Source organism: Rhinatrema bivittatum, chromosome 7, assembly GCF_901001135.1.
Source record: "Rhinatrema bivittatum chromosome 7, aRhiBiv1.1, whole genome shotgun sequence".
Classification (NCBI taxonomy): domain Eukaryota; kingdom Metazoa; phylum Chordata; class Amphibia; order Gymnophiona; family Rhinatrematidae; genus Rhinatrema; species Rhinatrema bivittatum.
This window is the reverse complement of record NC_042621.1, coordinates 279,198,133-279,225,430: the sequence shown is the minus strand read 5'-3', so window position 1 is coordinate 279,225,430 and position 27,298 is coordinate 279,198,133. Positions and strand designations below refer to the sequence as shown.

At 44.0% G+C, this 27,298-nt stretch overlaps 1 protein-coding gene across 1 annotated transcript in view; it reads left to right on the top strand.

The window, feature by feature from the left end:
* The window catches only part of CFAP43 (cilia and flagella associated protein 43), a 368,309-nt gene that overhangs the window by 87,778 nt on the left and 253,233 nt on the right, over window positions 1-27,298 (top strand). Inside the window, 2 exon segments of the mRNA XM_029610740.1 lie at window positions 22,923-23,071; window positions 25,570-25,673. Of these exon segments, the coding sequence (XP_029466600.1) occupies window positions 22,923-23,071; window positions 25,570-25,673 (253 nt within the window).

Genomic DNA, 27,298 nt, shown 5'->3' with positions numbered 1-27,298 from the left:
AAGGCCCAATGATTGAAATTAGGAATTCCATGACTTCTAGTCCAGTTCATCTATTGAATCTGTCTTTTACTTTGGGCAAGTCAATTTACCTTTATTATTCTTCAGTTTGCCCAACTGAAATTGAATAATAAGTAGTAATAGTGTTTGTTCATTCTCTGTTCAAGTAACTATAAAAAAGCTGTGGGGGCTAATCTAAGACCATTTTTAAAGTAACAAAATGACTAGTGAATCATCCCATGAATAGTGAGATATTCCCTGAAATATGTTTTGAATTGTAGAGTAGTTTGGGTGGTGTATGCGCATATGATTTGTCTTATGCAGTAAAATAAGTATAAGGCTTCAGATCTTTTCCATGGAAGCCCGTGAATGAGATCCGACAAGTGATAGCACCATTAACCAAATACTTTGTAGAGAACTTTCAGAAAATGACTTGATAAGGTGGGTACTGGAAGTACTTTGCAAAACCAGGAAGGGAGACTATGAAAGAAGATAGAGAACAATGCTGGATACGCCAGTTAAGATTTTTAATTCCCTTGGTTCTTAATGGACAGTTGAAATGCATGTACGTTTTGCAATTGGTATGCATTTGGATGATACTGTATGGAGGTAATTTTCAAAGGAGTTCTGCGCATAAATGTAGCATATTATTGTAGTAATTTTCAAAAGCCCATTTACATGTTTAAAGTACATGTAATGTAGGTAAAACCTATTGATCATTCAATGACATATATTGTAGTAATTTTCAAAATCCCACTTGTGGGTAAAGCACATTTACCAGTGTAAAAGCTAGTTCTAATTGCCTAAATCCCTTTGACAATGATCTCCTATGCTTTTCAAAGGTAATTTTGTATCTGTGGGGGTAGGGCTTAAGATCCTTTTACACACAGTCTTTATTCCAAATGGCTTTGGAAATCAGGTCCTTTGTGGGGATTGCTTTTGGTGCTTTGTTACTGTACATAAACAAATCTCTTTTAAAACAGCTCGGGTCCTAGGTCAGCCTGGTGGCTATGCGGAAGGTCCCTCTGTTTGATCCCTGAGTCGGATCATCTGCTCCCTGGTTTCCATGGGGCTGGTGCTGCTGTGAAGTCAGTGTTCACGGCCCCCTGGGAATGTGAGGAGGGTGGAAGTCATGGTCATTGCATAAAAGTAACCTCTGGTGGCCAGATTCAAGGCCTAAGATCACAGGGTTCTGGAAAGACCTTGGCCCAGGACTGTCACTAAAATGGCCAGGCTCGGTTTGTTGGGGGTGGGGCAAGGATATAAATTAGGGGAAACAATCTCCAGGTAGTTGCAAATAAAGGCTCCTGGTGCCATATCCCATGCCTGATTCTGCTTAAGCTGGAAGTATAAAGGAGCAGGAAGAAACAGTAAGGTACATAGTTTGGGTATTATTTTTATGAAATTATGTTAAACTATTATATATTCAAGCTATGGTAATACCTGGATGCATAAGTGGTGAGGTTAAGCTCATAAGAACATAAAAGCTGCCATACATGTAGTTGAGTGAGTTAGCTATGTATCTTATGTGCTCGAAGGACTAAAAGGACCAGATTTTTACTTGACATCAGATACAATTATGAAAGTTAATATTGTTGCATTGACTTTAGCTTATATAAATACATTTATTACTATTGAATGGTTGATTCCTGAAGCAGGCATATATTGAAATAGAATTCCTTTATGGCTTCACATCTGTTTATGTGTGCTGGAACTAAGCTGAAACCATTTTGGAGTAGTTTTTCTTAGATGTTTATATGGTAGTTTTTCCTAGGATAAGCAGGATGGTAGTCCTTACGTGTGGGTGACATCATCCAATGGAGCCCAGCACGGAAAACTTTTGTCAAAGTTTCTAGAAGCTTTGACTAGCATACTGAACATGCCCAATGTGCTACTATCTGCATGTCCACACAAGATCCCCCTTCAGTCTCTTCTTTTCTGCAGTGCAGTTGCCTCATGGTTTGTGGAGCTCCTCTCTTTTTCTTATTTTCCGTATCAGGTTTTTCCCCATCTTCCTCATTGAGTCCCCCTTTGCGGTTAGTGCCTCCTCAGTGTGGTAGGTTATTTACTTCCTTTTTTCTCTCTTCTGCGGTCGATTCCTGACTCCTCGCCTTGCAGCGACTGTCGGTCATCAACTGCATGCCGGGTTTTTTCATGGCATCGTCCAGCTTTCGGCTGTGCCCCCAGTGCCCACAGACCATGTCCATCACGGATCTGCGTGAGGTCTGCATCCTCTGCTGGGGACACCCATGACGTCCGTGGGTGTCGTCTGTGTGATCAGATGACCCCCAAAGGCCGTTGGGCACACCTTGATAAGATGGAGAAACTTTTTAGTTCTTCAAAAACTGTTCTTTTGACTCCGAGAGGTCTTGGGGAGCCCCTTGATATGCTCCCTCTCGCTGTTCCTCTCTCCACCTCTTCAAAGGATCGCAGGGATGGTGACAGATACTTGGTGATTTCACCAGTGTCCCAGCCATCGGGGTCCTCTACTTCCTTGGTGCTGGGGAAAGACCGGGCACTGTGGGAAGTCCTGCAAGCATCACCACAGTCACCATCTGCATACGATTCCAGTTCTGGTGTGGTACTGGCGGCGGCCATACCACCACTGAAGCAGCACTGCCATCGGAGGCCCCCATTCTTCGATGTTCCCGGGAGTCCCAGGTGTTCCCTATCGATATGGGTGCCAGGTTCCGTGCCATCTCGGAGAGCCGAGGAAGAGCCAGTGATGCCTCATCCCCCTCCCTCAGTCCTGGCCTCACCAGACTTTTAGGAGGAGCTGGACTGCAGGCTGCAGGCCACAGTGCTCAGGGCGCTTCAGTCAGTTGAGCTGCCCTTGCCACCAGCCCCCATACCAGTGCCTGAGCCTCTGCCATTAATTCTAGCACCTCTGGACGTCCTTTTAGGCACCCTACCGATGCAACTGGTGCCCAAGGGGTCTTCGGTTCCCCACTGGCCACTGTTGCCCCCCACCGGTGCGATCCCAATCATCGGGTCCGAGGAGGAGGAATATACGGCCAGTACCGTGCTCCTGAGGCATCAGTTCCGTGAACCCTTACCAGGTCCTTTCGGCCTCCCATGGCTTCTGGTCCCCTCAAAGCTAGGGGAACTGTCAATTCCCAAGGTGCCCTTAAGGCCTCTGAAGCCATTGGAGCCCAGGTCTGATGTCCCTCACAGACCTCGCTCATGTCACGCCGGCCCTAATGAGGAGGAGGGGCCTTATGACCCTTGGGGAGATGATTCCACTGAGTCGTCCTCTGACTACTTGGATGACTCTCTCTCAGAGCCCTCCCTGCCTGAGGAATGGTGCCGGTCACCTCCCAAGGTTTTGTTTTTCTGGGGGCTTTGTCAGGGCCATGGACAAAGCCATTCCCTTCCAGTTGCTCGTGGAGGAGAATGCGCGACTCAAGATGCTGGAAGTACTCCAGTTCATCGACGCTCCTAAGGAGATCATGGTGGTTCCCATTCATGACATCTTCAAGAACCTTCTACTTTGAATGTGGGACCACCAGATCTCTATTTCCCCTATTAACAGAAAGGCTGATGCCACCTATTTGGTGCAGCAAGCTGTGGGGTTTGACAAGCGGCACCTCCCCCAGCAATCGCTGGTTGTGGAGTCCACTTTGAAGAAGGCCAGACGCTGCTGCATGCACCCTTCTGCCCCCCCCCTCCTCGGGGCGAGAGCATAGGGTGTTAGGACCTGGAGCGTGGACCCTTGTTCTGAGGTAGAGTCTGCACTGCCGTCAAGGAGAGAACTCCTCGTCGGCCTCTATCATCAGTTGGCGAGGCCTGTTGCAGATGTAGATCGGACTTCACCCTGGAAGCACGTGATCCCCCCAGGAGGAGCCCTTAGGGACACGGCCGCTGGGACTTAGGCGACTCCCAGAAGATAGAAGATGGTCTGGATGCAGGCACCTCCTGCAGGTCGTGGGTTCCAGACGGCTGGCGCCTCCAGCAGGTCGTAAGTAGTCTCCGTAGAGAAGTTGAAGAAAATCCAAAAGCCGGTCCAGGAGTCAGAGTCCAAAGAGCGGTCCGCAGCCCGACCAGGGGTCGGAGTCCAGAGCGCGGTCCAAAGCCAAACCAGATGTCGGAGTCCAAAGTGCGGTCCAAAGCCAGTCCAGAGGTCGGAGTCCAAAGCGCGGTCCAAAGCCAGTCCAGAGGTCAGAGTCCAGAAGAATCAATCCAGCAAGGAGGGCAGAGCAGAAGCGGGACGAAGAACCAGGATACCAGGAACACAGGAACCAAGCAAGACCTCAATACCAAGGCAAGGACTGAATGCTCAGCCCTTGACTTAAGTACAGGAAACCGGGGGGAGGAGCTTCAGGGGGAGCCATGACACTTCCTGTCATGGCTCCTTTAAGAATTCTCTTCAGCCGCGTGCGCGGCCTTACGGGGCAGAGGAGGAGGAGCCAGATTGCCGTGGAGCCATGCTGCTGACAGCCATAGCAGCGGTCCAAGGGAGAGAAGCAGAAGAAGAAGGCTGCCTGCGTCTGCAGGCAGCCTCAACATGCCAACGATCCTTGTGAGTAGCTACTGCGGCCGTCGGCCTTGCTTCAATTGCGGCCGACCGCGGTCTGCGGCCATGACACCTGGTCCTGGTCGCGGCCTGCCGCGGCCGACGTCGCTAACATAGGGAGCTTGATGCCTTGGGCAGGAAGATCTTCCAGGGCACTATGCTGGTCGCCCATGTTGCCGCGTACCATCTATACATGACCCAGTACAACTGGAACCTCTGGAAGCAAGTTCAAGACCTAGAGGGTTTGCCTCAACAGCAACAGGAGGCACTCTTGGCCATCGTCCTGCTGGGTTTAGAGGCTGGCAAGCATGAGGTGCAATCCACCTACAATGTCTTTGAGACAGCGACCCGCCTAGGCGCAGTTGGCATCGGCACCTGGAGATTGGCCTGGCTCAGAGCTTCCCACCTTCCCTGCACAGGTGGCAACCTCTTTGGGGATAAGGGCTGAGATGTGGTAACACAATTGAAGGACCGCCATGACACCCTTCAACAGGTCTCTGCTAGCACTTTCGATGCCTTGTCCTCAGCTAAAAAATCTGCCAGACCGGGATCCTACAAGTCTTTTTATAGACAGAGGAAGTATTATCCTCCGGCCTCCCAAGCTGGCGCCCCAGCTACAGGATTTTGACTGGCGGCAAGGGAGCATGAGTCAGTTGAGCACACCCCTGATGCTGGATCCCCCAGTGGGAGGCAGGCTCATTGACTTTGCCCATTGCTGGGAAGAGATCACTTCAGACCAATGGGTCCTTACTATCATCCATCAGGGGTACCTTCTCAAACTCAGTCTGCTCCCAGAGATCTCTCTCCCATGTCCATCATGGGGTTCATTCACCCAGCAGGTCGTTCTTCAAACAAAACTCTCCATGCTTCTGGCAGCAGGTGCGGTAGAGCCAGTCCCTCACTCCCAGCAGGGCTGAGGGTTCTATTCGAGGTATTTCCTCATTCTGAAAAGGAACGGCGGCTTGCATCCCATCCTTGATCTCAGGGCATCGAACAAGTTTCTCTCAAGAGAAAAGTTCAAGATGGTTTCTCTGGGCTTGCTGATTCTCCTCCTCAGAAGAGGAGGCTGGCTCTGCTTCCTTGATCTCAAGGAGGCTTACGCTCATATAGCCATTTTCCCCGGCCACAGAAATACCTCCACTTTGTGGTGGGCAAGGCTTATTACCAGTCCAGGGGTCGGAGTCCAGAGCGCGGTCCAAAGCCAGTCCAAGGGTTGGTGTCCAGAGAGCGGTCCAAAGCCAAACCAGATGTCGGAGTCGAAGGACACAAAGAGCTGAGTGGACTGGCTATCACTGGCAGTGCATCTAAATAGAAAGCTAAGGCCCTTTTGCAGTCCAAGGTATGAAGAACCCGTTCCTCTGGATGGGAATGAGGCCTCGGAAAGAAGGTGGATAAAACGAACTGATTAAGGTGGAAAGCAGTCATGACCTTAGACAGAAACTTAGGGTGTGTACGCAAGACTACCCGATCATGGGTAACCAGGGCCTGAAGTTCACTGACTCTACAAGCTGAAGTAATCACCACCAGGAAAATAACCTTCCAGGTGAGGAACTTCGGGTCGCAGGAATTAGCTAGATTATGTGAACGAGTTCTGAAATGGGCTCATGATTCCAAGTTTACAGGACACCCGGGTTGTGCCAGGACCCTAGAGATGTTACGGAGACATTATTGGTGGCCCAACATGGTGCAAGATTCCTGAAACTATGTGCTTTCATGTCCCATCTGCGCCCAACAGAAGCCGCCTACCGGAAGGCCTTGGGGCCTACTCCAACCACTTCCAGCACCTACCAAGCCCTGGTCCAGTATCTCAACGGACTTTATCCAGACCTGCCTCTGTCCAAGAACAATACCGTAATCTGTGCACCCCCTTGTGTGTGCCGACCCTGGATTTTATAACATGCACACGGCTGCGTGTGCATGTTATAAAATCGGGCGTGGATTTGTGAGTGCCGGGTTGCGCGCACAAATCTACGCCCGTGCACAATTCTTAAAATCCAGCCCACTGCGCGCATTTTACAAAGGGTCTGGGCACAATCATAAGCCTCATTATGCGGCAAAGTGCTGGGCCCTGAAGAAGGTGCGGGCTGGTGGGCGTGGTCTGAGCGGGGCGGAGCCTGCTCCGGAGGAGCAGTAAGTAGTAAAATAAAAACATTTGGGGTAGATAGGTAGGGGTTAGGGGTCGGGGTGGAGAGGGGAAAGGGGAAAGGGAAGGAAGGTTAGGCAGGGGGTAGGGAACTGGGAAAAAGGCCAATCGCATCACCGCGCGTAATTTGAAAATTCCCCCTGCGCGCACAAGTTGCAGTCCGCCTTCACATGCATGTGTGGATGTTAAAATCCAGCATGCATGTGTGCATGCCAGGAACCGTGTGCACATGGACGTGCACCTGCAGTTTTGAAAATTGACCCCTTATTTCATCTAGAAACTTTACCTCCCTAAAAAATGTTTTGACATTACATTTACCCAGTTAATATTGGGGTAATTGAAATCTCCCATTATTACAGTGCTGCCAAATTTGTTAGCTTCCCTTATCTCTATTAACATTTCATCATCCATCTGTTCATTTTGGCTAAGTGAATGGAAGTATAATCTGCAGACTAGACGGTTTTTTCCTCTCCCACCTCAAGCAGGGTACTCTTCAGAGATGCTTCCACCACAAAGACCTTCTCTGTATTGAAACCTGAGTAAGGGCCTGATTTACTAAGGGATATTTGTTCCCTTTCTGTGTCTATGGGAAAAATGCTTAGTGAATTGGGCTCTAAGTTTGCAGATTTTACTTTGAAAGAAGAGACTTAATTCTTCTGTTTTTAAGTGAAATCTCCTCAACACAAGAGAGCTCCTAAACTGAGAATTTTCTGAAGTACACCTACGTAACTTCTGCTGCCTCTTCTTAGTGCAGAAACTCCTGATGCAAACTCACAGTCCTAGCAAGCCACCTTCTGGTCCAGACTAAGAATTCACTTATTTTCACAGATAAGATAATCCTCTACTGAACAAGGAGTAGAACGATCACTCCATTTCACCATCTGTTTCTTTCACTCAGAATCTTGCTGGATTCCAAGCTTTCACCTTCTCATGAAGGCCTGGGGGCACCACCCTTGAGCCCCAGTAAACTTCCCTAAAGGAGAGCTGGAAGGGAGAGGGAATGGATCTTTCCATTGCAGCAGAATTGCCCTTCTTCCTGCCAAAATAAGTTTTTAGATCAGCAACTCATACATCACCCTTGATCCCTGAGGCATAAGTTCTAAAATTATCAGCTTAAGACAAATGGACATTATTAATTTAATCCCTACTTAGCATATGCTCCAAATCACAGATCCTGTAATAGGAAAACAAAATATGAGTCTTGATAGACTCACAACTTCTTCAGCATGTCATTGAATTAAGTCTTATTTGATGCAAATAACTTTATTGTCAAGACAGTTTTACATGTGTTAACAAGATGGAGAAATATATGGATGTGTCATGATTTTTATATTTTTCTTGCATATTGACAAGGAGAGACTTGGGGTTTTCCTGTGATCATAGAATCCCGAACACAGGTGGTACTTTAGCAGGTAGTTCCAATTTAATGACTGGAATCAGCAATAACTAGGAGATCATCTCCTTTTGCTTCCCTGGAAGCTTAAGGAGAACAAAGTCAGTCTTTCCAAGCATGTCTACTTGCACAATGCTTGGGTTAATTTCACTGGAAGAAGGTCAGCAAGTTCAGCTTAAGCAAGGAAAATTCACTAGCTTGGCACAAAAAATATCAGTTTTTTAAATTTTGTGGCAGGGTGCCTGTTACGTTTTGCCCGAATTTTCAATGCCCAGCGCGATTAAAATTCAGGGGATCTGTGCATGGCTGGGTCATGCGCTCGCTGAGCGCTTTATAGAAATGGCTCGACCGTGCACATATTCGCTGGCGTGCCAAAGTTACTTCTGCTCAAACGGAGCAGTAAATAAAAACATTTTGCCTAGCTAGGTAGGGGTTAGAGATTGGGGAGGAGAGGGGAAAAGGTAGGAACGTTAGATAGGGGGATAGGAAAGTTCCCTCCTTCCAGTTAAGGAGCAGACTGGGAGGGAACTGGGTTCGGCCTACTTGCGTTGCCCTGCATTGTTTTTTTAAATTTCCCTCCTGTGTATGCGAGTCGCGACCCTCCTACACATGCACACATGGATATTAAAATCTGGCACGCATGTGTCCGCGGGAATCGTATTGTATAACATGCACGGTGATGTGCTCATGTTATAAAATCGGGGTGTCCATGTGTGCTCACCAGGAGCCACCACACATGGACGCCTGCACGGACTTTTGAAAATCAACCCCTCTGGATTCTGTCTGGTTCTTCTAATTCCTAGTAAGGCAACAAACTGCACAAAGCACAACGCAGATGCCAGCCACCACCTCCCTCAGCTAACAGTAGCAAATCTTAATTATTATTCTGAGACTGACTGACCTTTCCTGCATTGCTAGTAATTCTCCGCCTTCAAACTGCCTCCTCTGTCTCCTTGGGCTCCTCTCCCATATTTTCCTGGGATCCTGTGTCGAGCAGCTTTTTCACTTTAGGCTCCATTGGCAGGCATTCTATTTCCTCTTCATCCAGTTTCCTCCCATTTTTATCTGTCACTCCAGCCCGCTCTTGAGTCCCTGAAGCCACGCCTTCCCTTTCTCTCCTCGCTGCATCCTCCATCCCCCATTCGACCTTCCACTCTGGGCCAGTGATTTTTGTGGGGAGGTACCTACTCCAATGGCTCCTCCTTTCTGAGGTGGACACCCCTTCTCCTTAATTCATTGTTTACTACCCAGCTGGACTGTACCTGAGATTTGCACTCTGGTGTTGACAGTCTGCCTTTTTCCTTTAAGTTCTTTCTTCTGAACTGGGGACTGGGAGTCTATCTTATCACAAAATAGCTGCAGAAACAGAGCAAGATCCTGTACTGAATTGTTCTGCTGTGGCGGTTCAGTAGATACATGTATCTGAAATTCCCTATTTCCCCTTTTCATAAAAGCAGGTAGTGCACTGCCAAGTTAGTGCTAACCCTATCCTACCCTGAAGGGCCCTGCATGCTCGTCTGTAGTTCCCTTGATCAAAGATTTGTACAAAGAAAGCTATCTCCCAGGAAGATCAGACACCTGAGAAGTGTTGGCAATCAATCTAAGCTGAAAGGAAGCAAATCTTGGGAAGTCTGGCAGACAAAATTAAATGGATATAAATTTCCCATTTAAAAGTACTTGAAAGAAGATCCTCAGACACCCATATCTTCTCTCTTGGCCACAAATTGTCAGGGACCCAGGGACTTGAATGCTGGTTTGGAGGCAGGTTAATGAGCAGTGGAGTCTCAGGAATAAAAAGAAAGCAGAAACCCCTATATATATTATAAGAACATAAGAACATGCCATACTGGGTCAGACCAAGGGTTCATTAAGCCCAGCATCCTGTTTCCAACAGTGGCCAATCCAGGCCATAAGAACCTGGCAAGTACCCAAAAACTAAGTCTATTCCATGTTACCATTGCTAATGGCAGTGGCTATTCTCTAAGTGAACTTAATAGCAGATAATGGACTTCTCCTCCAAGAACTTATCCAATCCTTTTTTAAACACAGCTATACTAACTGCACTAACCACATCCTCTGGCAACAAATTCCAGAGTTTAATTGTGCGTTGAGTAAAAAAGAACTTCCTCTGATTAGTTTTAAATGTGCCACATGCTAACTTCATGGAGTGCCCCCTAGTCTTTCTATTATCCGAAAGAGTAAATAACCGATTCACATCTACCTGTTCTAGACCTCTCATGATTTTAAACACCTCAATCATATCCCCCCCTCAGCCGTCTCTTCTCCAAACTGAAAAGTCCTAACCTCTTTAGTCTTTCCTCATAGGGGAGCTGTTCCATTCCCCTTATCATTTCGGTAGGCCTTCTCTGTACCTTCTCCATCGCAATTATATCTTTTTTGAGATGCGGCGACCAGAATTGTACACAGTATTCAAGGTGCGGTCTCACCATGGAGCGATACAGAGGCATTATGATATTTTACGTTTTATTCACCATTCCCTTTCTAATAATTCCTAACATTCTGTTTGCTTTTTTGGCTGCCGCAGCACACTGAACCGATGATTTCAATGTGTTATCCACTATGATGCCTAGATCTCTTTCTTGGGTTGTAGCACCTAATATGGAACCCAACATTGTATAACTATAGCATGGGTTATTTTTCCCTATATGCATCACCTTGCACTTATCCACATTAAATTTCATCTGCCATTTTGATGCCCAATTTTCCAGTCTCACAAGGTCTTCCTGCAATTTATCACAATCTGCTTGTGATTTAACTACTCTGAACAACTTTGGGTCATCTGCAAATTTGATTATCTCACTCGTCGTATTTCTTTCCAGATCATTTATAAATATATTGAAAAGTAAGGGTCCCAATACAGATCCCTGAGGCACTCCACTTCCCACTCCCTTCCACTGAGAAAATTGTCCATTTAACCTACTCTCTGTTTCCTGTCTTTTAGCCAGTTTGCAATCCACGAAAGGACATCGCCACCTATCCCATGACTTTTTACTTTTCCTAGAAGCCTCTCAATGAGGAACTTTGTCAAACGGCTTCTGAAAATCCAAGTATACTACATCTACCGGTTCACCTTTATCCACATGTTTATTAACTCCTTCAAAAAAATGAAGCAGATTTGTGAGGCAAGACTTGCCCTGGGTAAAGCCATGCTGACTTTGATCCATTAAACCATGTCTTTCTATATGTTCTGTGATTTTAATGTTTAGAACACTTTCTACTATTTTTCCTGGCACTGAAGTCAGGCTCACTGGTCTATAGTTCCAGGATCGCCCCTGGAGCCCTTTTTAAATATTGGGGTTACATTTGCTATCCTCCAGTCTTCAGGTACAATGGATGATTTTAATGATAGGTTACAAATTTTTACTAATAGGTCTGAAATTTCATTTTTTAGTTCCTTCGGAACTCTGGGGTTCCCTTTTGAGCTAAGGAGTCATGGGAGGAAGGCGCTTGGGTTAAATACAATTCAAACAGTCATCATTGGCAGCATTTTCAACTGTGGGATTTAAAATAGCATATGAAGTCTCAGTGCTGCTACTCCCGTCATTGACTTTTCAATCTCCAGATTACAGCCGCTAGAAGAACCTTTTTTTTTTTTTTTTTATAAAGTGCTTCACTATTTGAAAAACAATCTTTGGCACAGACGTTGCAGCCAGCACGGCGATTTACATCTCCCACACCAATCGCATTTTACTCTAACTGGTTACTTAGCCGTGTGGCAATTTAAACCTAGTTACATCTTCAGCTCCCCCTGTGGAAGCATGGAGGGAGCTTGATAAGTGATTTTTGGGGTTTTTTCCCCCTGAGGAAGGGGGCCTTGTCGGGATATTATAACAGCATACCCAAAAGGAACACTTTCTTCCAGAGTTTCTCTGTTAGCATACCACAATTAAATGTAATGTTAGAAAACATAATTTGTCTGTATGAACACTTTGTTAACAGTTTTGTATTTTTGTCCTCTCACATTGTGGTTGTTATTGGTGGGTTATATTTAAGATCAGTCATCCCATGTGGTTTGCTTTACCAATGTATAGTTACAAAGTAAACACATTTAACAGTGTTAGGTGGTGAGACATAGTTTCTTTCTAATGCTCTCAAAGGGATTGTCAGTATAACCTTGTGTTAGGTTTGAGTGGTCTTATATTGTTTATACTTGAATATGTGGATAGACATAAATAAACAGTTGTAGTTAAAAAATCATATTTTAACTTGTATTTGCTCAATTTCAAACGTGCTTTTCCCCCACTCTTCTTGGAGTACTAGTTAGTACCACATATTGCCTGATTGCTTGTTTCTCTCTCTCTCTCTCTCTATATATATAATATATGTGTGTGTCAGAGAACCCTAAAATAGGGTAAGTAACATCACTAAATTTTTAAATGATTTGAAAGATGATTAATGTTGCAAGTTTTATTACACAATGGCCTTGATGGGGCCAATGTAAATTTTATTGCAGGGGCATATTATTGCATAGATTAACTGTTCGGAGTTGCATGTGTAATGTCCACAAAGGTAACGGGTTCTGGTGCCATTGGGTAAAACTAATTGTTGGATCTGCATTGTGTGACTGCACATGACACATTTGTCACATCTGAACTGACTCCTAGGTGTTGAGCTGGATGTGGGTCTGTCTCTGTATGTATTTATAAGCATATCCGTAGATTCTGGCCTCTTAGATTTGCAAAAATAAGGGTCTACTGAAATGGAGTATGGTCAGATAGTATATTCCAATGCTTTTTAATGATTTTTTGGACTTACTTGTGCGGGTGGGATAAGGCAATACACATGCCATTCTATGTGTGGGCTGTTTCTGTGATGGTTGTAGTAGCCACTCTCTATGGCATGTAATGCTCGTTTGATGATTTGGTGAGGATATCCTCTCTGTAAAAATCTGTTCTTCGTGTTGCCTGCTTCAGTGATATATTCTTCCTTTGAGGAGCATATCTGCCGGAGGTGGAGGAATTGGCCCATTGGGATGTTCTCATTCAAATGTGTAGGGTGGTGGCTTTGAGATGCGAAAAGTTAATTTCTGTCTGTTTCTTTGTGGTGAATAGTAGTTTGCAATTTGTCTTCCTGTTTGTAAACAGTCATGTCCAAAAAATAAATTTTTTGTTGATTTTTGCAAAATGAAAATTCCAGATTTGCATCCTGCTAGTTCATTCACCCTTCAGACTCTAGAAGATGTTCGAACGAAGAGGTCCAAATAAAAAAAAAAAGTCATTTAATGTGTTGCCAAAAAAGAAGAGGTATAGACTTGCGTTTCCTCAAATTTTGATACATAAAGGCATGCCACTAAAGGGGCCATGGTGGCCCCCATTGCTGTGCCTTTGATTTGATGGAATAAACTGTTCTGGAATTGAAAAGTGTTTTGTTAAGGCTATAGCCGCCAAATCTGTCACAAATCATTGATGGCCAGCTGATAAGTCAGTGTTCTGTAATGACTCATTGATTATTTATTTATTTATTTATTTGAAGAGTTTTATATACCGTTATTCGGTAAAGCCATCATAACGGTTTACATAGTGAACAAATTTTTCATGGAAGTTTGAGTAATTATTATTATAACATAGTGAACAATACAGTAATAAACATAATATAACATTCTAGGAAGTAATATAAGGTTGGATGAGGAGGGAAATATGTTAGATTGTAGATTATAGTTATTAGTTCATTTGAGAGTTAGAATGAGCAGATGATTGGGGGTCCGTGAAGGATTTGCGAAACAGTAAAGTTTTTAGGTCTTTTTTGAAGGTTTTTATGTTGTGTTGAGTTCTCAGGTCTTTAGGTAGAGTGTTCCAAAGATTGGGGGAGGCGATGGAGAAGGCTCTCTCTCTTGTAGATGTTAGATGAGCATCTTTGATGGTGGGGATTAATAAGTAGTTTGCGTTATTGGATCATAGATTTCTTGAGGAGTTTTGAAGTGTTATGTTAAGGGTGTTTAGCCCTTGATGATCATTGTTAAGAATTTTGTGGATGATAGTCTTGGATTTATAGAAACATAGAAACATAGAAATGACGGCAGAAGAAGACCAAATGGCCCATCTAGTCTGCCCAGCAAGCTTCACACATATTTTCTCTCATACTTATCTGTTTCTCTTAGCTCTTGGTTCTATTTCCCTTCCACCCCCACCTTTAATGTAGAGAGCAGTGATGGAGCTGCAGTATGCAGTTCGTGCAGATTCGTGCAGTATGCAGATTTGTATGCAGTTCGTGCAGTAATAGGGTGCCAGTGAAGAGAAGACAAAATGGGCGTAATATGGTCATTTCTTTTTGTTCCAGTTAGGACTCTAGCAGCGGAGTTCTGAAGTATTTGGAGTGGTTTGAGGGAAGAGAAGGGTATTCCCATTAGTAGGGAGTTACAATAGTTGAAGGTGGAGAAGATAAGAAGTTGAAGGACGGTTCTGAAATCATCAATGTTGAGAAATGGTTTTAAATGTCTTAGGGATAGGAGTCTGTGGTATCCTTCTTTGGTTTTATTTGATATGTGGTTCTTAAACTGTATGGCTGCCAGTTGTGGAGTATTAGTGTACAGTGCTGTTATATCTGCTGTCACCAACCACTCCGTTCTGGCACACCCCAAAGACTCATCAACTTTCTGAATGAAGTGGCTGGAATTTCTAATGTACGATTTGTGTAGAGGCATCAGTGGATTAAAAAACAAGTCCACATATTTGGATAGTGGTTCGAGTAGTGACCCTATGCCCAATACGATGGGTCTTCCAGGAGGGTCCTGTAGAGATTTTTATATCTTGGGTACCAAGTAAAAATTAGGGGTGACTGGATGTTTTTGAAGCAGAAACTCAAACTCTTTGTTATTAATAAAATCTTGATGTTTACCTGACTGTAGAATGACCGAGATGTCTTGGCTCAGCTGCTCAGTTGGATCTTCTGGATAACAGAGTGTAGAAACATTCATCCTGATGTTGTCGTAGTGCTTCTGCTTCGTATTTAGTTTGGTCCATGACCACCGCTCCTCCTCCTTTGTCTGCTGGGCATATCACAATAGAGTTGCATTTTTTGTAAAGCTTTGCATGCCATCACTTCTTGTTTGCTACAGTTGTGAAAAGGTTTGCACACTTTCTTTCTCTTCCATCTGCCCTAAATCATGTAATACTAGTTTTTAAAAAATGTGGATTATAGGGTCTGGGAGGGACCCAGACTGATTTTGGTGCAAAGCGCTCTGAGGTAGATGTGTTGACATCATTGGAATATACTATCTGATCTTACTCCTTTTCAGGAGGCCCCCTTTTTTGTGACTCTAAGAGGCCAGAATCTACAGGATATTCTCATAAATACATAAAGAGACAGACCTACATCCAGCTCGACACCTAGGGGTCAGTTCAGATGTGACAAATATGTCATGTGCAGTTATGCAATGCAAATCCAACAATTTGCTTTACCCAATGGCACCAGAACCGTTGCCTTTGTGGACATTACACATGCAACTCCGAACAGGTAATCTATGCAATAGCATGCCCCTGCAATAAAATTTACATTGGCCACACCAAGGCCATTGTGTAATAAAACTTGCAACATTTATCATCTTTTACATCATTTATAACATTAGGGGTGTTACTTACCCCATTTTAGGGTTCTCTGATGATTTATCATTTTAGACACCCACACACGGTTTTTATTTCATTTAAAGTCTAGATACAATATATATACACACACACTAAAAGAAACCCCAACTGATGGGAGTGGAGCATTAATGATAAATGTATAAAAAAATTATTGAAAAAAACCTTTATTAATTACTAACTTAATTAAAAACAACAGACTCCAAATAGTATATTCCAAAATTGTTTAATATACATACATGCATCAGACAAAACTTATACAGACAAGAAATAGTAAATCAAGAGCAAACTGTAACTTGACAAAAGTGTTATACATTAAAACATAACCAATCATTCATTACCCTACATACTCACTACCCATACATACTCAAATCATCCATACATCACATACAATCACCCAACATGATCATTAAACACAGCAATATAATACGTATAATCTTTTTACAAAGTGTAGCGTACTACATACAATGGTTATTCAATCATTTCAAAAATGCATAGAACAATGATTATTCTTATCTATGAGTTAATATCACCCGACGAAGATCTCGTTTCACCCGTAGATACGGGCTTCCTCAGGGACTACCTCTATATCCACGCAGCTCTGTCATGTTGAAGTGCCCAAATCCAACTTCTAATATCCCAATTTAATAATCACAACTATTCTTCTTAACAAATTGCTGACAAGCAAAAAATTCCACGACTAGCATAGGGTCCTTGATAGAAACATTCCACCTATAATTACAATGTTTCCATCACTTGTAGCATTCGTTACCGTCTATCTTAAATTGTTACTTAGTATACATTGTAGTCTTCCGGACTTATAACAATTCCAGCTCTGCCAGTCTTCTTCGGCTATAATCTTCCTTTTTCATCCATTAAATATCCCATAATAGTGGCTCAAAATGCCAAAACTCTACCACATCCCCAAAGTATTTCACATCGCCTTTTAGCATTTCATATCACCGGTCTCAACGTCCTCACATCCACCGTCGCGCTGGCACGATCCAAATACCTCTTTCTATGTTACAACGCCAAGCAGAGCTTCATGACCAGATAAGACACACAACCAGATAGACCAGATAAGACACACAACCAATTAGACATCCATGCCAAGGTGCTCAATCACTGAATTACTTCAAGTGCACATATACACAATTCACAAAACATATTCCAAATGATAACAGATGTTACTGTGTTGGCAAGCTTCAAAATATTAGATTTATTTATTTATTTATTTAAAGCTTTTCTATACCGGCATTCATGATACAATCATATCATGCCGGTTTACAAATAACAGGGGGGTGCAATAACTTTGTTCTTTTTAACCAGTGCAGAGGAAGCAAAAAATTACAATATAACAAGGTTGTTGAAACTGGGGTAGGAAGAAGACAAGAATAGATAAGAATAAATATAAATCTTTACAGAGGTAGATTATTTACATTGTGCAGTAATGTCTCTTTATGGATTTAATTAAATTGTGCAGTAAAGTCTCTTAATGGATAATAGGCTCTGGAGTGCTTGATTGCTGTAGGATCTCTCCTTGGATATTAGTTTCGGGAAAGGCTTTTATATACCGACATTCGATCTCAATCGAGATATCACACCGGTTTACATTCAGGTACTGTAGGTATTTCTCTATCCCCAGAGGGCTTACAATCTAAGTTTTTGTACCTGAGGCAATAGATTACAGCATTCGATAAAAGCTGCATACATTACCCAAAACATTTTTTAAACTAAAGACTAGCAAAGTTTAAAAAGGATTGGATAAGTTCTTGGAGAAGGCCATTACCTGCTATTAATTAAGTTGACTTAGAAAATAGCCACTGCTATTACTAGCAACAGTAACATGGAATAGACTTAGTTTTTGGGTACTTGCCAGGTTCTTATGGCCTGGATTGGCCACTGTTGGAAACAGGATGCTGGGCTTGATGGACCCTTGGTCTGACCCGGTATGGCATGTTCTTATGTTCTTAAAGCAGCTCATGTGCTGACATTGTCAAGCTCTCATATGGCACTGCCTAACAAAGGTAAAAAAAATGTGGTTCTTAAAGATAATGGGCTAGCTTCAAAGACAGCTCTTCCAAATATTGGAATTTAAAGTCCAGGGTCAGCTGGTAGAATTCCACCAAATTTTTTAAATAATTTTTTTTATACATTTATCATTAGTGCTCCAATGTGTATTATTTTGAGCACTTTATCTTGTATTTAGCCCTTCAGGAGAGCTCTGAGATGCACTCCCAGGGATCAGTGACTGGAAGAAGAGATAGTGGAACCCAAATGAGGAGCAGGATATAAGGCCAAAAGTAGCAGCCTGGTCTAGTGGTATAACAACTTCTTTGTATGTAAAAACTGTGCACTTATCAAAAAGTAGGTGCAGAGTTCTGCCAGTTGCGTGGGTATTTTGTTTTACTGTCTTCTGAAAACACGGCCCTTTTTGTTTGCATGGTTCTGGTGATTATAATATCCATCCTTAAGACCAAAGATCCATCTTTTGGGCTATATAGTTAATGACTGCTTAACCTACTGATTCCTCTCTTCCACTCCTTCCACTTAGTCACTCTATTTAACTTTAAAATGATGTTTTAGCTGTTTTCAATAAATAAAGTGATTTTTGAGTTTGAAATGAACTGCATCTGATCACTCAGACAATAAGATCATTTACTGTTTATAGACTCACTAAAACCTAGCACAAAGATAAAAATAGTTGGTTTTTTTTCAAAAAGTATAAAAGATTGGGGGCATCAAAGTATGAAATATTTGTGGTTGCTCTGAGAAGCAGAAACATGGATTTGGAAATATTTGCCTGGGGAGAGAGTGAAAAGACTTTGGGTTTAAACTTGATACTCTTTTTCTTAGAGTTCAATGGAAAAGTAATAACTTGGAAGGATCAGCTGCTATCTGCACCTTTTATTTACTCATTGGTTTGGAGGGAGTAGAGTTCTTGTATTTTTGGGGAATGTATATCATAAATTCTGTCATTTTCTGAATAATACTATCTCTTTCCAAATTTGGTATCAGACTTAGGAATGAGTGAACCCAATCAGACTAAATCAAAATTCCATTTAGACCAGGCAGAGTTCTGCTAAGTTGGGCAGATCTGGGGACTGGCCATGAATCAGTTCCGACAAATCCCAGTCATTTTTGACTCAACTTAGAGATCTTCATATTCATTCACATCATGTTTGTTTGGCTGGACTTAGATTTATTTAGTTAGTTAGTTAAATTTATAACTTGCTTACTACTAGGGTACCCTAAATAAGTAACATTTTTATATAATAAATATACATATTGTATAAATAAAATGTAATACAACTTATAAAATAATAAATCATAGCAAGAATAGCATACAGCACAAATTAAAACAGCCAGCAGTTAAACATTAAGCAGACTTCTCTCTTAAGCCAAATACTAATGGATTAGTACTAGAATCTGGAAAATAAAAAAAAAAGAACCCCTATATAATACAACAAATTCCCAGAAAACCTAATACGTCAAACTCCCCCAAAAGCTTTATCAAAGATAAAAGTCTTAGGAAGTTTACAAAAGTTCATACTGAGTTCAGTTTCCAGTTTTCAGTAGACTGAGGAGGTCACCAAATATGTACTTGGGGAGGCCAATATTCAGCTCTTCTTAGCCTCATCTTCATTAGTAAACAGCAAAACAAAGAATTAATTTAGGGGTAGATTTTAAAAGACTTGCGCATGTAAACCTGGGCCTTATGCTCGCCGGGCCAATTTTTAAAGGCCTGGCCACGCGCGTGAGTCCCGGGGTTTGTGAAAGGGGCAGTCCGAGGGGTGGAGCAGGACTGGGCTAGAGGCACCCGGCACAGCGGCCATTTGCCGCTGTGCAGGAGCATCGCGTGCCGACGGTGCCAGCGCGCGTAACTTGTGCCTGCTCAAAGTAGGTGCAAAAGGTAAGAAAACTCATTTGGTGAGGGTTTAGGATATGGATAGGGGGAGGTCAGGATAGGGGAAGGGGAAGGGAGGCCAGACTACGGGGTTGGGAAGTTCCCGCCCAGTCTGCTCCTTAATATGGCGTGGGCCATGGCTGGGCATGCTTGGGGGGGGGGAACTAATAATTTTTTTTTCTTGGGGGCTTGGGGTGCGGCCGCGTGGTTCGGGCTGAGGAATGTGGGGGGGGGGGCAGGCTGGGGCATGCTGGGGGGGGAACAATTTCATGGGCAGGGGAGGGCACGGGCAATCCGGGGGTGCTTGGTGCAGGGGGCGGTTGATGGGGTTGATGATGGGGGGGGGCGCCAGGGGCTGTGGGGGGGCTGGCTCGGGGAACTGGGGAAGGTTTTTTAAAGCCGGCGGTCAGCAGTTATGTGCTGTGTGGGAGTAGCGGGGGGGGGGGGGGGTTTGACCTAGTAGGCAGCGGGCTGTTACCCCGAGGGGGGCTCCGAGGCGGCGGGACCAGAGAAGCTGGGGAGGATGGCGGCGAAGGCGGCAAGGGGGGGAGGAAGAGAGGGAGATGGGAGCTGGGGGGGGGGGGGGGAAAGGGGGCAGGAGGGGAGGGTTGAAAAAAGAGGTGAAGCAGGGCAGATCAACTGCGGCGCTAGAAAACACTTACCTGGTGGTACAGCTAGGTAGGACTGTAGTGCCCGGGGCTGCTGCTTCCAGGTGCTTCTTCGGGTCAGCGTGCTTCTCCTACGGCAGCTTCTCTCTTGCTGGAAGGTTGGATGGTCTTGTTATTGTTTGCTGCACCGGAGCTGGAACCACTGGTTGGAATCAACATGTGGAGGTCTGCTTCTTCTGAGCTGGAGGTCAGTGCTTGCTCTCCTTGCTCTCAATTCCGGTCTGCAAGAATCAGATCTAAAATAGTTCCTTCTATTGTTAGTTCCTGAACCAATTGTTTCATGAAGCAGTCATTTATTCCATCCGGCACCTCTCTAACATGTCCTGATGTTACATTTACCCAGTCAGTATTGGGGTAATTGAAATCTCTCATTATTACTGCATTGCCAAATTGGTTAGCTTCTTTATTGCTCTTAGCATTTCATCATCCATCTTATCATTTGGGCAGATGGAATGTAGTATAATCCTGTCACTATACTCTTCCCCAACATACATTGAATTTCCACCCATAAAGATTCTACTGTACATTTAGTCTCTTGCAGGATATTTATCCTGCTGGACTCTTTGCCATCCTGAACATAAAGTGTACCCTGCCCCCAAGTTGATCCTCTGTATCATTGTAGTATAATTTGTACCTTGTTATAGCGCTGTCCCATTCTTATCCTCCTTCCACCAGGACTCTGAGATGCCAATTATGTCTATCTCTTTATTTAGTACTATACTCTCTAACTCTCCCATCTTAATTTTTAGCCTTCTGGCATTGGCATACAGAGAGGTGATATTAAAGTAGCAATAAATAGAGCACATCAGAATATTTTTTTGGTTCTTTAACTCCTGACCATATAGAATTTTATGTGGGTCACAGTTGGAAATAAACCATCGTACTTGGTGGATAGTTAAAATGAATAGGTTACAGGCTGGTCCTGTGGTTCAAGGCATCATGCTGTGTGTTCCAGAGAAAGGGATCTAGGTTTAAATCACTTCTCCATTGGAATTTTTGGACCTTAACATGCCATGGAAGTGTTTCCTCTCCAAAACTCTCTTCCCCATCCATCATTTTCGGTATCTGTGAATGACACTCTCATCCCCCCCTGTTCTAACAACCTTGGAGTCATTTTTGGTGCCTCTCACTCCTTCTCTATGCACATTCAAAACATTGCTAAAGTGTCTGTTCTTTCGCCATAAGATCATTAAAGTCCATCCTTTCCTTTCTGAGCATGCTACCAAAATGCTCATCTAGTCTCTTATCTTCCATTTAGTCTGCAGCTACTTACTCTTTGCGGGCCTGCTGCTGAACCGTCTTTCTCCACTGCAATTTGTTCAAAATTCAGTTGAACAACTTATTTATCTTCAGCATCACTATGACCATGAATTCCCTCTTCTCAAGTCACTCCATTGGCTCCCTGTCTGCTTCTGCACAGAGTTCCATCCTCTCTTACTCACCTATCAATGCATTCACTCTTCTCTCTCCCTACAGCCTACCTTTTGAACTCTGTTCATCGGACGTTATGCTTTATCTGTGCCCTTCTCTTCCACCATTCATTCCCAACTCTGCGCTAAAACTCATGTTTTTAAAACTGCTTTTAAATCCTAAGAACATCTATACAATAAATACAGTTCCCAAAGACTCTTGTTTGACATATACACTGTGGGGTAGATTTTAAAAAATTGCGCAATCGCGTACTTTTGTTCGCGCACTAGGCGCGAACAAAAGTACGCTGGATTTTATAAGATACGTGCGATCACCCGACCCGGGGTCTGGTCCGGAGGCCTTGACCATGCCCCGGGCTGGCGCCACGCCCCGGCCCCGCCCCCGCAATGCCGTGCCACGCCCCCGAAATGCTGCATCATTTTAGACGCGCCCCCGACACGCCCCATTTAGAAAGCCCCGGGACTTACGCGTGTCCCGGGGCTCTGCGCGTGCCGGCGGCCTATGCAAAATAGGCGCGCAAGGGCCCTGCGCGCGTAAATCCGCCTGGATTTACGCGCGCAGGGCATTTAAAATCCGCCCCTGTTTGTCTTGACTAGATTGTAAGCTCTATGGAGCAGGGACTGTATCTTATATGTATCTCTGCAGCTCTGGGTATATCTAGCATCACTTTAAAAATGATAAATAGTAGTAGTATGGGGGTGGGGGGGGGGTGCATTCAGGCTCAGGAAGCAAGAGAGAATGACTGTCGCCAGATTGGTGGCTCCTGGCAACCAGTGAATGGCACTGAGGGTGTGCCTGGGCGGACATGCTCTTACAGCCCTCAGTTCTTTCAGCTTTTGGGGGAAGCGGGGATCAAAAATGGAAACATACAAATGGATCAAAAGATGAAAAATTAATGTATTGTATTTTGCAAACATCTAGCTGTTTTGGGCAGGTCCAGAGTGATTATAGAACCGAGCAGGTTTGCTGTTGGATATTGAGGTTGCTCATTGCATAAGTTAAATACTATTTAATATTAATATTCAGCTTGAGCAGGACAGAGTAGCAGCCACATCATTGCTAGAAATGGAAAAGATAAAAAGATTAAATTGGGAGGCTACCAATAATATGCAATATGGCTGTAATTTGTTGCTGTAATATTTAAATATTTTTTAAATTTGTATTGAAATTAGCATTACATTCAAAATATTACATTGTATTGGATTATTTTCCTGTAGTAATTTCAGTTTAGATTGCAGGGGCCAAACTAAAAGTGTTTTCCTGTTTATCTAGGCAACCAGCCTAGTTTGCTTTCCCTCTTCACACTGTGCTGCTGTAGGGACCAGCCTTGGCTATGTCTACTTCCTCGATCTTTTGAACGTGCAGACTCCACGGATTGTTCACAGAGTCCTTCTCTATCACCTTCCTGTGCAGCATCTCCAGTGAGTTCTTCTCAGGCTGGCTGGCAAGTCCTGGCCAGTTGCCCTTTTTGCTTGGATACTTTTGCAAATCATTTTCAGTTTTTATTTTATTTATCCCTGGAATTTGCCACTGTTTATTACAAGAATAAAAATTATATGTACCGGGAAAAATTAAGAGTCAGGTTTTTTGCACTAATTTCTCCTGTTGTGTTCTTGTTTTAATTAATCCTGATGAATTCCCAGTTTGGTACTCAGCTGGATAAACCTGAATTTTAAGTATTCAGCCCTGCTGACCATCTTTGTTTTAGTCGGGTAAGTCATTGCCTGGCTAAAAGTTAGCTGAATAAAAAAAGAGGCTGAGTGAGCATAAAAATTTAGCCAGATAGCATTAAAAAAATATGCAAAGGCTGATCTCCTCCTGTACCCCAGATCTCTTTAAAAAGTGTATGGGGTCAGGGCCGGAGAGAGCAGGAATTAGGCCCGTGCCAGCTAAGAAAAGTAGGCCCCTATGTAAGGTTCTGATGTGATACTTAATAAGAGAAATCATTTTCTAAATTTCCCAAATTAGTTTTATTTAAGAAGGCTTTATGAGCTTTTTTGTTAGCAAATTCTTCAATTACAATTGAAATTTTTATTTATACATGTTATATTTAGCTTTTTTTTTTTAAATTTTGCCCAACAAAAGTAGGCTCCTTGAACATTGTAGGCCCTAGCCAAATGGCCATGCTGGCACCCCCTCACTCCTGGAGTGTATGGGGTTAAGTAGAGCCAGCTCCCGCTTCCTAAATCTATTTAAAAAAAAAATGATTGGGTAAGTGGAACTGATCCCACCCCCCTCCTCTGCTTTCAAAATATTTGCATAAATCCACCCCCACCAAGAACCCCCAAATGGCTGCCAAATGCAGAGCAGGAGGAGCAGAGTCTGGTGATTTACCGTCCTGCTGCTTGGGTAATACATAAATGCCAATAGCTCTGACAGCTCCAGGGATTGGCCTCTTTCATTGTCAGCTGTCGGTGAAAGACCAATGCTTGTTCAGAACTGAGTTCTGAATGGGGATTGGCCTTCAGCTGCCATTAAAGGACCAATCAGCGAAGGAGTGATGTGATTACATTGATATAAAAGTAGCAAGAGCTGTCATAGCTGTGAGCATTTATGTATTAAAGGCCCGATTTTAAAAGGGTCACATGTATCAAAATCGGGGGTTACGCACGTGGCCGGGCCTTGCACGTGCCACGTGCATTTTAGAATGGGCTCGGCCACGCGCTTATCCCCGTTAGGTGCAGAAGTGCCGGGCATGGTCTGGGCAGGGCGGGGCCCGGCGGCCCGGGACAGCGCCATTAGCCTCTGTCCCGGGGAAGCGCTCACTGGCAGCCAGCCGGCGCACAGAATTTACTTCTGCGCCAGAGGAGCAGTAAGCATACAAAAATAAATTGTGAAAAATTAGGCTAGATTTAGGGCTCGGGGTGGAGAAGGGAAAAGGGAGGAAGATTAGGTAGGTGGGTAGTGAAGTTCCCTCCCAGTCTGCTCCTTAATTGGAGCGGACTGGGAGGGAACCGGGAAGAAGCCCAATTGCGTCGCTGTGTGTAATTTAAAAAAATCTCCCCCTCCCCCCCCCACATGTGGAGGACGCCACCCGCCCGTACATGTGCGTGTGGACATTAAAGTTCCAGTGCACATGTACGCACGGGAAAACATATTTTATAACATGCCCGTGCCGACGTGCGCATGTTATAAAATCAGCATGTCCGTATGCATGTGCCGAAAACAGCAGGCACATGGATGCGTGCATGCCCCTCTTAAAACTGACCCTTTAGTGAGGAGGAGGAAGTAAGAGATGGTACTCCTCCTGCTATGCATTTGGGAGCCTTTCAGGAGTGGGAGGTGGGGGTGAAGAACCAAATACACAAATATTATTTTGAAGGTAGAGGAGAGGACACAGATCAGTCCCATTTAACCAGTTTATTTTTTTTAAATATTTGAGAGGGTTCAATGTAACTCCATACTTTTTATAATATATTTTGTTTGGGGAATCAACCATGGTTTAGCTGTTTTGTTTTTTGGGGGTTTTTTTTTCTATATTCAGTAAAGTGGTGAGTGGAAACATTATCTGGTAACTTTAACTTTATATGGGTAACTTTAGCTGAGCATATTTAGGGGAAGATTTGTTCCGCTGAATATACTGGCTACAATTCCCAGTTAACTTTAACTGGGTAACCTGCCGTTCCCTGGCTTACTGAACATTTACCCCTCAAGCTCTGATCCACATAGAAACATGCTGTGTGAGATAATTCATGCACAAGTATGGGAAGCCACAAGCTACCCAGTCAGATTGACTGACTGATTTCAAATGTGTATATGAGTAAAGTGTCTTAAGTCACATGATATTTCTGTCTGGATGAAGTCTAAGAACGTTTCCCATAAGTAGCAAATGGGAGGGGGTGGAGGAGAACCTGCATTGAATAAGAGCTTATTTGGAAAGATAAACATTGCACTGCAACCTCTTTTATGTCTTTCCTAGTTATGACCAGAGAGGGCATTTCCTTATAACTGGAGCTGAAAATGGACACATCTTCATTTTAGATGCAAGGCCTTCAAAATCATTTCAGGTTCTTGGATACACAGGTAACATAAATCTGACTTGGTTCTTTTATGGAAGAAACTGATGTCAAAATCATAAGGCTATAAAGAAAATAGAGCTTAAAACCAGTATATACTAAGGGAGTTATTTTCAAAGCAATTCACATGCATAAAAGATGGATTTATGCACATAAATTGCTTGTTCTAAAATTGCACAGGGGTTGTGCGCATAAAAATATGTGCATAACCTGATTTTGTGCATAATGTTACATGCACAAAAATAGGCATTCTGTGGAGGGGGAGTGGTGCCAGATTTATGCACAGATTTTGATGTTTAAAAGTCAGCCTATAAATTAACCCGTACAAGTTAGGCTCTATAAAGATCATGTGTAACTTTTTGCAGGAGAGTTTGTGCGCATTCTGAGGGGTCATTTTCATATGTTTGCCTTTAAAACATAAGAACAAGAAATTGCCATGCTAGGTCAGACCAAGGGTCCATCAAAAGCTGCATCCTGTTTCCAACAGAGGCCAAACCAGGCCACAAGAACCTGGCAAGTACCCAAACACTAAGAAGATCCCATGATACTGATGCAATTAAAAACAGTGGCTATTCCCTAAGGGGTAGATTTTCAAAGGGTTACGTGCGTAACCCCCAAAAACCTACCCCTGCGCGCACCGAGCCTATTTTGCATAGGCTCGGTGCATGCGCAAGCCCCGGGACGCGCATATGTACCGGGGCTTCAAAAAAGGTGCGGTCCGGGGCGGGGCCGTGGGCAAGGCAGTGGTCCGGGGGCGGACCAAGGGCGGGGCCGAGTGCTCTGGCACAGTGGTCTGTGCCGGGGCATGGCGCGCTGGCAACTGGCCAGCGCGCGCAAGTTATGGCGTAACTTTTGGAACAAAGGTAGGGGGGGGGGATTTAGTTAAGGCTGGGGGATGGGTTAGATAGGGGAAGGGAGGGGAAGGTGGGTGGGGCCGAAAAAAGTTCCCTCCAAGGCCGCTCCGATTTCGGAGCGGCCTTGGAGGGAACGGGGAAAGCCATCGGGGCTCCCCTCGGATTCGGTGCGTGCAAGGTGCACATGTGTGCACCCCCTTGTGCGTGCCGACCCCGGATTTTATAACATGCACGCAGCAGTGCGTGCATGTTATAAAATCGGGTGCACATTTGTGCGCACTGGGTAGCACGCACAAATGTACCCCGCGCGCCTAGGAATTAAAATCGGCCCCATAGTCAACTTGATTAATAGCAGTTAATGGACTTCACCATGAACTTCTCCAAACCTTTTTTGAACCCAGCTACACTAACTGTACTAACCACATCCTCTGGCAACAAATTCCAGAGCTTAAATGTGTGTTGAGTGAAAAAGAATTTTCTCTGATTAGTCTTAAATGTGCTACTTGTTAACTTCATGGAATGCCCCCTAGTCCTTCTATTATCCGAAAGTGTAAATAACCGATTCACATCTACTCATTCACGACCTCTCATGATCTTAAAGACCTCTATCATATCCCCCCTCAGCCGTCTCTTCTCCAAGCTGAACAGCCCTAACCTCTTCAGCCTTTCCTTATAACGGGAGCTGTTCCATCCCCTTTATTATTTTGGTTGCCCTTCTCTGTACCTTCTCCATCGCAACTATATCTTTTTGAGATGGCAATCAGAATTGTACACAGTA